Source organism: Cryptomeria japonica, chromosome 7 (assembly GCF_030272615.1).
Source record: "Cryptomeria japonica chromosome 7, Sugi_1.0, whole genome shotgun sequence".
Taxonomy (NCBI): Eukaryota; Viridiplantae; Streptophyta; class Pinopsida; order Cupressales; family Cupressaceae; genus Cryptomeria; species Cryptomeria japonica.
In genome coordinates, this window is record NC_081411.1 from 670,210,258 (window position 1) to 670,221,625 (window position 11,368).

Genomic DNA, 11,368 nt, shown 5'->3' on the forward strand with positions numbered 1-11,368 from the left:
TGTAGCTTTGCCATGTGGACCTTTCATGCACAAAATCTAAGAGTTCTGATAGGGTATAAAAATTTCACACGCGGATTCGATAGGCTTTAACTCAATTTTTTATTCTTGTCAAAATATTGTATTGTACGATGTACGTGCATTCCAACCTCTCTAGAGTGAATCTGCACCTTACAATTTTGAGAAGCTACGCATGGTAGAATAAAATAAATTTCTCCTCTGTGCAATTAGATCATCTAATTGCCTTTAAAAAAGGAGCTGACAGAGGCTCAGAAAGTTGGTGTACTGAATGGCATAGATTTATTCCAGGAAACTTCGAATAGCTTTGAATCATCGATGCATTGCACAAATTTACTGCACTAGAAATAAAGTCGCTTATAACATCATCAATAATGGTCCTTAGAAGCATATGAATGTGTAGGGTATTTTAAAGTCAGTCAACTTATCATAATAACCACTGATAAGTGTGGCATGGGATACTATTTACTGAAGCAACCAACCAATAAGGTTTACATGAATTTTTAGCAGACATCTAGTGATCCAAATCTGTTGATAGTATGGAGGGCTTTGATTCTTTCAATCATCTTGCATGGGCTTAAAGATGATACGTACCAGATGCTAAAACATGAGGCAGTCATTTTCATATAGGAGATGACTTCAACGAAACAAAAGATAGGTTCACTAGAAAGTACCTATGTGTTGTTTCCACTTCCACTTTTAATATATAAGTGATTGGTTGTTTTTGTGTGAATTATCCATGCATGCATAAAAAACGAGTCTGACAAGATAGTTTTTCTTATTTAATAATTAATTTAAAAACCAAATCAAAATTATATTGTAATTTTTAAATTAATTAGTAAATGAAGAAAACTGTCATGTCAGGGTCTCTTTTGGTGTTTGCATACAATTTCATTTTTGTGATGGTAAATTTAGTTTGACATTAGTTTTTTATTTTTTTTAACAAAGCAAGAAAGTTAAATAGAATTAATGTTAAAGAGATTATTACAATCCAATTCAATCCATTTTATAGAATGAATGTAGGTTTTGGATTTAATTGTGTTCAATATTTTTGCATCAATGTTGCGAATCACACTTTGTGATCCATCATCCAGATGAAGAGAGTTAAAGGATCACAAAGTGTGATCCAAAATATTGATGCAAAAATATTTAACACATTTGAATCCAAAAACCACATTTGTTCTAAATAGAATTAGACAATGGAGAAGCAATTCTAAACAACCTAAAAAAGCTTGGGGTAAAGGAAACAAAATCCAAAGCATTGAATTATTTATAGAGTGATATCAGAGTTCATTTGGTTATGATTAATAATATCTAGATTATTAATCTTAATCATTGAATTATTTATAGAGATTCAATTTTATTTTGTACTTTATTATTAAAATGATTTTAGATATTTTATTTTTATTTTTGTTAAATTGTAATTGGATAAGTGAAAGACATTTTTAAGAGTATTAATTTATGAAATTTTAAAGATTATGAGAAATGGATTCATATGAACTATTACTTAGTGAGATATGTTCACTAAGTTAAAGTATTTTAATACATCATAAATTGTATTTAGATTATATCATATACTTTTATTTAAAAAAATGATAAATCAATCTTAAATAAGTAAAATAAAAGATTATTTTTAAAATTATAAATAAAAGAATATAAAAAAAAAAATTTAAAATCAATTATATATATTTTTAAAGACATTTCTCCTTTCAATAATTCATAATAATTTAAACAAAATAATAATTAAGCAAATAAAATAAAAATTATTATTATAATGGTATGCCATCAGATTCTATAGATCTACTTGTCTAGACTCTGTTCAAGCTACGAGCGGAGCAGGCAATGCGTATCATGCGTATCATGTTTCCATATAAAGAAAGGAAATCCTTTGTCTTCTTCGAATACATAGATTATATGAAATAAACTTTCGACCGCAGAACACGACAAATGACTTTGAACCACAGAACATGACAAACTATCGTACGTGTCAAAGCATCTTGCAGCCGGCCATAAATTGAAGTCGAAACTCTTATAAAATAATTTTATAATATCTCAACGCTTATAACGTCATGATAATTAATATATTTTTCATTTTTAATTAAACTTATTAGATGTCACAATATAATATCATAATAGTTAATATATATTTTTATTGAGAAGAATCTTATGACCTCATCAGTTTGTTGGCAATTCTATATAAATTTTTATAATACCTCATTAGTTAGGTGGAAAATACAATACTATATTGTTTATTATGACCTCATCAGCTAGTTGGGAATTATAAATTTTATGTTACCTCATCAGTTAGGTGACAATCAATATATATCTTTATTGAAGTTAATTTTATAAGACCTTATAAGTTAGATGACATGTCATCATAATAATAGATATATATTTTTATTAGAAATAATTTTATAATTCTATGATAATTATAGTATGGGTTTAATTTTTAAAATTATGATTGTTATATAAAAATAATATATTTTGATTTTAAATTAAAATATATGTAATTTTTTTTAAGATTCATTTAGTAAACTATTAATATTGTGCATATATATTTGTAAGGTGTTAATAAACATTTTTTTATTTCCTTTCTATCTTTTAATTTTATATTTTTGAAACTTCTTTTACATATACTAACAAGTACAATTAAAATACATCATTATTTTCCTCAACCATCATATGTATCATTTTCTTGTTATAATTTTAGATTCCATTATTGTTTGTACACTATCAACAAAAGACAACACCTACACTCACAAGTTGATTCAAAACAAGCCTTAGATAATACTCTTGTATTATCATGCCACTAGTTTTAAATCAATGTTTTACTTTAATTATTTAATCTCATATTAGACATTGGGAACCTATCTCTAAAATCCCAACACTAGTTAAATAGATCAACTTCAATACTTTTCCTTTTACTACTCTTCTCAGATTTAATTTTTATTTAAAATTTTACTTTCCTTACTTAACATTCATTTCTTTAAAACTAATTTGTTAGATATATTAATTTTTATTCGTTTTTGTATTGTATTTTTATCTTTAGATAAGTCTATTTTCATTGGCATTAGTAATACTCTATATGATTAATTCAACATTCTTTTCAGTTTTTATATAAATGGTCTCTTTTTAATTTTTTTTTTTAATTTTGATTAATTTTATCATTAATTGACATTTAAATTCTAGAAATGCTTTCATTAATTTATTTATACAATATATTTACATAGGCTCTGTTTTTTTGGCAAGATATCTTATGAGGAATGTTGTCCAATATATACATGTTTTTTATTATGTTATTAGATAGAGGCCCCTACCGAATCCAATATATACATGTTAATTTAGAAGATGTATATTTATTTCCACTCATAAATTTTCATACAATACCTTACAAGGTCTTATCCCCTCCTACTATAATATCTCTAGCAGACTATTCTTGGAGAGATCTATATTTTAAAATCTATAATGTGTGAAACGTAATGGTGGCTGGTACTTCCAATACTAGAAAGGTCTAAGTATATAGCTTACCTTACTCAAAAAGCATATTACTATGCAAACAACTAAAGTATAGTTATAAATCTAGCAAAGATGGAATTTTACCCTAGTGAAGGAATATTTCACTCAAGGATGAAATCTAACAAAGATGAAACTTTATTCGACTGAAATAATATTTCATCCAAGTAGGGAACCTTTTCTAAAAGAGCATGATTTTTTTTTAATGCTAAGCCATTAAGACATAAAGTAGGGACACACTAAAATTGTTCCAATTTCATTAAAGACATGAGTTGAAGAACTTATTGAAAAAATACCATCAAATATAATGTTTCCATGTACAAAATATTCAAATTAGTTATGTAAGAAAAATAAAAGGAAAAAAAATATAGAACCCTATTCACCTAATTTTCTAAATATTTTTCAAATATATAATTTCATGTCAATTTATTATAAAACATCAAAATTAGTTTAAAGTTAAAATATATAAATATAAATATATACTATGCTATAAATTCTAGATTTTATATCTCTTTACACTTCCTTAGATATATGATACTTTAAAATGTTTCATGTAAAAAATTAGACTTGTGTTGGTCATTATTCTAAACTTCTTAAATATCATCCTACTATAAACTTGTGATGATAAATGATGATAAAGATGAGATAATATAAATTGAATTCTCAATTTACATATAAATATATAATATCTTCTATTAATTGAAATAGTAAAATTAATTTAATTACCATAATTCAAAATAGATAAAAAAAGTAATCATAAATATTATCACCATTATAATTAAATATATGAATTATAACAATCTTAAATAAAATATATAACAAACAAATTAGATTTCTCATACAAAATGTTGTAATATGAAAACTTTCTACTATAATATATTGTGAAAAAAACCACTCTCAATGCATGCACTCGTTTGAAACCATCATCAAGTCACTTATGAACATTGTCTCTTCACCATAGCAATCGAGTTGAACCATCACTATACATGATTAGCCTAATGTGATCTCTACTAATCTTTGTATGCATACATGACTATGGATCCATGCCTGAATCATTTTTGAAACATAAAAACATAAAATTATGATATTAACACCATTGTCGACTTAGATTATTCAACAATAAAGTTACACTTAATAGAATGATATAGTAAATATATTACAAATTCCAAATTATAAGACTACAGAGGTACATGGAAAGTCAAAAACCTCAAAATCAAACAAATGATGGAGGACATATACAAAGAGATGCACATAAGCAGGGAAAGTTCAAACAACCTATGTTGTTTGTTATTTATGATATCTTGTTCATGATGGACGAGGTGTAATTCGAGCTTCCAATGGATACTTCATGGACATGAGCAGACTTGAAACATCCCGACTAAGATCAGGCAGACTACCTTCCTTCGCACATCCCCACTCAAATGATTTAAGTAAACTGGCAAGAGTGACCGAAATATACACGCTGGCCAAGTCCATTCCTGCGCACACACGCCTTCCTGCTCCAAACGGAAGATATGCCATTCTGACCTTTTCCGACTCATTCTTGTCGAGAAATCTGTCAGGCCTGAACTCGTCGGGCTCTTTCCAAAGCTCAGGATCGTTGGACACGCTGTGTAGATTAAAGAGAACTACTGACTTTGCAGGTATGGTGATGTCCATCACTTTACATTCGTTTTCTGTCTGGTGAAACATCCCAAGTGGGGTAATCGATTCTTTTCTCACCGTTTCCTTCACCACACTTTGTAAGTATGGAAGCTTCCTCAAATCCTCAAAACCTAACAACGCACCTTTTCCTTCCTGCGCTGCTTGGCTTATTTCTTGAAAAGCCCTCTCTTGGATGTGGGGGTTGGTTATCAGGTAAGCGAGAACCCATTCTATGGTCGTGGATGTGCTGTCTACTGCGAGAACGAACAGCTCATACAAATTGAAAGCTATCTCTTCATCGGATAACTTTGATTTATGTTCGGCCTCCTCCCCTTCTCCAATGGACAGTAAACAATACAAGAAACTGCTGGGAGCAGACCACTTAAAGCATTCTCTATAACTGCGAGCAAATCGGATAAAAGGCAACAGGAGATGCAGAATATCATCTCGCAGAGACTTCCGTTTCCTTTCAGTTCTGATTGATGAAGGAACAAAGAAGCAACTAAGAGGAAATAAATCCAGAAATGTATCTCCTGTTTTAGTCAGCATAATAACTTCAGCTATGAATTCTTCCAGCTTGGAAAAGAAGTTATCGTCTTGAAAGTCCAAGCCAAAGCATAATGGGGCAATAAAACTCATTGCCATCATTTTCAAGGCATGAAGGGGCCTCACCACGCCATCGTTCTCTTTCATCTCCTTTTCTAAGTTGTTGATGAGTTTATTCACACTTGCCTGATGAGAAGAGCTCTGAAGTTCAACATGGGCTGGGCTGAGAACATTGTTGTGCAGAATCTTTCTAAGCTTAATCCAATGCTCGTTGTAGGGAGAACTAAATGTAGTCCTGTAAGAGGCAGTAATGAATTGCCTACAGTAGAATAAGTACCGACCAGAAAAATTGACGGCCTGATTAACCAGGGCCTCCCAGATTGGAGCTTGGCCGGTGAGGACTATAACTGGCAATGGACCCATCCAAACTGTCATGACCGGACCATATGTTTTGCCCATGTCTGTCAAGGTGGAAAGAAGATTTTCACCCTTGTTCAGATGATGCAAATAGCCCAGTAATGGCAGCCTTGGTGGAGATGGAGGACATTTCTTCTCCTTAGTTGACGACAACAGAAAGGCTAGGGAAACAAATGTGGAAATGAGTGAAGCTGCGAAAAGGAAAATAAGAGCCCCTTGTAGAGTGGGGGTATGAAGGAAATGGAATGCCGGAAGATCATTCACAAAAGGCAGCGTTTGATCCATCACAAATGAATGGACTACATAGAGAGCTACGATAAATACGCTCAGATCTCCCAATGCTGCGCCAAGTTAGGTGTTGAATAGTATTATACTTTTTATTAAATAAAACTGTCGTGGGTTTCGACATTCGTTTTTGTGTAGCTTTGGTTATCGGGTTTCGTTATTCTCTTTGATCTTTTGGTGAAGTTGAATGGTTCTAAGTAAGTTCACTAGGGATTAAGTCTTGCTGATCATGAGAGATGATGTTGAGATTGTGATCTTTGTGCTCTTGTATTGATAACTAGTATGTCTTTATGAGTGAAAAATCCTACATGAAAAAAAAAAAAAAAAAACATTTGTTACTCAACTATCAACTTCTTAAAGATATACTATAAAAGGATCATGTCTATTAAGAATAGGCTATATTTTAGTGTACTTTGTAACATCACTTCTTATTACCACCAATGCTTTTATTGTATAGATATCTTTAGAACAAAATTTTCATGTAGATATAAAAGGTCCATGATTATTAAGGATAGAATAATCATGTCAAAATAGATTCACACAATTTGGATTAGACTACAGTATTATGATTAGATTGAATTGATACCAAGGGCTAGTTTGCCGAATGAGGTATCCCATAGATTGAGTCCTACACACAATGAAGAGTTGAAGAGAAGAGTACAAGAGTTGTTGAAGAAATGTTTCATCAAAGATTGCCTTAGTCTATGTGTATTACCTATAGTAGTAGCACCAAAGAAGGATGGATAATGGAAGATGTGTACAGATTATTGAGCTATAAACAAGATCACAATCAAGTAAAAATTTCCCTTACCCAGGGTGGATGACATTATGGGTTACTTTAGTGGATTTTATTACTTCATAAATATTGATTTGAAAAGTAAATATTACTAGATCTATACTAGAAGGGAATGGAAAACAACTTTCAAAACAAAGGATGACTAGTATGAATACTTACTCATGCCTTTTATGCTAATCAACACACTCGGTACATTCATGAGGCTCATGAACTTGAACTAGACAATAAAAGAGTTTTTCGGAAAATTCATTACCATTTACTTAGATGATATTTTAAATTTTAGTAAGACGTTAGAAGAGCATTTGATGCATATTGAAAGAGTCTTTGAAAAGTTAAAGGAAGAGAAATTGTTGATTAACCTAAAAATGTGTAACTTTGTGAGGAGAGAGTTGGTGTACCTAGGATTTGTTGTCTCAATATACAGTCTAAGGATGGACCAAGAGAAGGTGAAAGCTAACATTGAATGGCCTACACCAAGGAGTGCTATTAAGGTGAGATAGCAAGTTTTTATAGAAATTTTATCAATTGTTTCAATAGTATGTGGTACATCCCTAACTAAAACAATTAGAAGGGATAGAAAAGAGTTTAAATGAACTACAGGGGTAAAAAAGAGTTTTGAAATGTTGAGGAGGATAGTTATAGAGAAATTTATTTTGGCACTTTTAGATGTCAACAAGATGTTTCACGTAAATTCTGATGCTAGTCGCAATGCCATTGCAATTGTTTTGAGAAAAGAGAGTAAACACATTTAAAAGAAGGTGGACTTTGGAAAAATGAGAAGTTAGAAAAATCGAAATATCACAATGTCTAGTAATGGGAAGAAATCCTTGGAAAAACCATGTCATGTAAGATTAGAAAAATTCAAGAAAACATAAAAGAAACTATCTACTTTGTTGATGTAATTAAATAGGTATCTTTATAAATAGAAGTTTAGTGGTGGCTATCTGTTTTATATGTTTTCTTTGTTTGATAGTGAAATCAGTTGAATGGATAAAAGGCATCTCATAGTTGCTTTTATCTAATACTAAAATAAAACATATCACACAAAGATTGTAAAGAGGTAGACTACGTTAAAAGAGTTTGTTTTGATAACATTACTACTCAAATCAAATGTTACAGTGAGTTTTCTATCCAACCAAAACTCATACGAATAGTACAAAAACATAATCTTGAATCATTCAAGTACTCTATGATATATATACAAAATTTGATTCTTTCTACAACACGTCATGACTAAAGACAAAATGGAATGCAGGCCTCGAGAACAAAGAACAAGAGCATTAATTAAGAATCTTGAATCCGTAGGTTGAAACTCTAGGACACCATGATATTTTCTTATTTGCTTTTTAATGAAGAAATCATATAATAAGACCAATTAAGAATCCAATATCTTTCTTTCAAAAATTGTTAAAATCATAGGGAGCGTTTCTCCCAATGGCTCACTAGACATTTCCCTCCATGATAAAGACAATCTTATCATCAATGTAAACCACAAGAGAAGAGAATAGCAAAGTAGAGACCACAAGAGATTTCGTGCAAAGTAGAGACCACAAGAGATTTCTTGCAAAACAAAGTCGATATAGCACTTACATTCTTTACATTCACTTTGGGTCGAGGAAGGCGGCAAAATGAATCTTTGAATTGGTCTCTGAGGTTACATCATAATACTTCTTGGCTTTCTTTTTTGATTGTTATATATCTGTTGATTCTTATAGAGAATTCATTAAATTTTACTATATTTTCTTTCCGATTTTAGGTAACCATTTCAGTGAAGTGCATATTAATTTTATCTTAGAGGACGATTTGTATAAGTACACAGTGGAAGAGCACCAGTTACCATTCATGTTTCAAAAACTATTCATTCCTTGCACACCCAATCCCTCAATTACTAACTTAAAAAAAAACCAGAAAACAAATAACTAAAAGCCTACTAATATATTTCACATGTACCAATAGCTGCTAATTTTTAATCTTTCTTGGACCATAATTGGCCAATTTATGCACCTCTATTGGTAGCCACAAGACATGACTACTAGGGCATTTTTGCATAAGTATTATCAATTCTAAGTATATGATTATTGGGACATCTTTGAGCAGGTATCAAACGACACTTCGAAATGTGTACTTTTTGACCGTTGTGCGCATCATGGATCCCACAACCTACATCATTACTACCCAAAAGCCAAAACAAAAGCTATAAGCAGTAAGTCACATGCCGAGAGAACAAAAAAAAAAATGTCAAAATTCGATGTAGCATTTAAAGTCTATGGGTGTGTGAAGTTAGCTATAATGACTACTCGTACGCTTCCCCTAATGCATTAAAAATTTATAGAGCTAATGAGAATCTTAATTAAGGATTTGTTTGGTCTTTGGATATGTTAAATACTTGTATTTTTGTGTCTTTCATGAATATGGCCCATAGCTATGAAAGATGACCTCAAATCTATAAGGGACTTCTTGTTGAAGCAAGACCCTTTGTTTTTTTTTCTTCTTGACTGAAAAATATTGGTCTAGAACACTTCACATTTGGAGGCAATGAAATTTTTTTTTCTTAATATGATCCACATTGGAAGGAAGTGAGAAGAATTTTCTTAATAGAGCTTTTGAGTCCAAAGAAGATAGAATATCTTAGACAAGGAAGAATTGAATGATTCCAATGTATGTTGAAGGATGTATATAGGGCATCTTTGGAAGGTAAAAGCATTTACATCAGAAACCTCTTTAGGAGTAATACAAGAAATGTTGTTATGAGGGTGGCTTTGCGACAAAGGTTATTTAGCCTAAGAGGTGCATGACTTTGTAATCTTATTTATATTATTGAGTGAGTATATTTGAACATTAGATCCAAGTACGTTACTATCTATGATTTTTCACTTGTTGGGTTTTCCATGTAAATCTAGTGTCTCCTGTCTATTTGTGATATTATGTTTCATTGATGGTAATCTATTTTTAAATTAGGGTCTCATGTTAATGTTGAATGGTTTACGTTTAATACAATACTAGTTCACTCCCACTCCCTCTTAGCATTTTGGTATATTTAACAATCAAAGTATAATAATAATAATCTACATTCACTCTACATATTGCTGCCATAAATTTTCTCCTTAATCAACATTGTAATAATCCAGGAATAAAGAGATTTAGATAAGCACAATATTTGCATTAAAAAGGAGCATAGTCGACCATTGTACATATAGGTAGAGTGATTGGGTCGAATCAGAAGTCGAACCCAACACTCAACGAGTGGTGGTCAGATGCTTCCCACTAAACTAGCATGAGGTGTCGAAACTATGTCGACAACTCTCTAATAGACTCCTAAATGATCTTGACAACTTGCATGAACAAGTGTCAAGTAGAAATGGACGACTAAGTAGGCTTAAGTAAGCCTAAGTGTAAATAAATTAAATAATTACACTAACACCCCCCTTTAAGCATAGCTTGGGTGGATAATAAGAGAAATGTGTCCCAACTACTAGTCTGGTGAGGTACCCATGTACAATTAATTATCTTGTAAAGTGGAGTAAGAAAGAAAACCCAATGGAAAAAAAATTTCCTCCAAAAAAAAATAATAATAAAGCAATGAATGTACAAATGAAAAAGATATGACATAGAAGAAAGGACTGATTAAGACCTCTCAAGGACTGCTTCTATGCACAAGTACAATGAAATGTTCCCTCCATGTGAAAGAAATGAGAGACTAGGGCACGTGGATGAGTTGTTGGGTATGGCCCAATGAAAGGGCACTATGTGGACGATGTCAAGGGGCACTGTGTGGGCTGTGGATGGATGTCGAACTGCAGAGCTGTCTCCACGTCCTGCACAGAGTTGTGCAGGCGTGCAGGGCGTCATCCGTTGACCACCAAGGGCACAGGTGTGAGGGTTGTGGATGGATGTCGAACCGCTCTTCAAAACACTTTGCATGGATGGGGAAGGAGGGCGTCGATCTGTGAACGCCGCTTCAAGGAGGTCGTCGCTAATGAAGACCTCTCGTGCCTCTTGCCTCCCACGCGAGGAACCAGACTTACCTTATTTCCACGCCACTGATCTTCGTGGTGGTGCTGGTCTTTGTTTGCTTTAAAAAATTTCAATACTGCTATGATACTATGTAATAATCGATAAATAAAGAGATTTAGATAAGCACAAGATTTGCAT

At 31.9% G+C, this 11,368-nt stretch overlaps 1 protein-coding gene across 1 annotated transcript; it reads right to left on the reverse strand.

The window, feature by feature from the left end:
- Nucleotides 1-4,833: 4,833 nt before the first annotated feature.
- Nucleotides 4,834-6,177, reverse strand: LOC131044336 ((S)-canadine synthase CYP719A21-like). Its single transcript, XM_057977643.2, has one exon. It carries the CDS (start codon nt 6,175-6,177, stop codon nt 4,834-4,836), a length of 1,344 nt encoding a protein of 447 aa, XP_057833626.2.
- Between the last annotated feature and the right edge of the window lie 5,191 nt (nt 6,178-11,368).

Coding starts and splice junctions, on each gene's coding strand:
- LOC131044336 (XM_057977643.2), bottom strand. CDS start 6,177: ATGGGCAAAACATATGGTCCGGTCATGACAGTTTGGATGGGTCCATTG.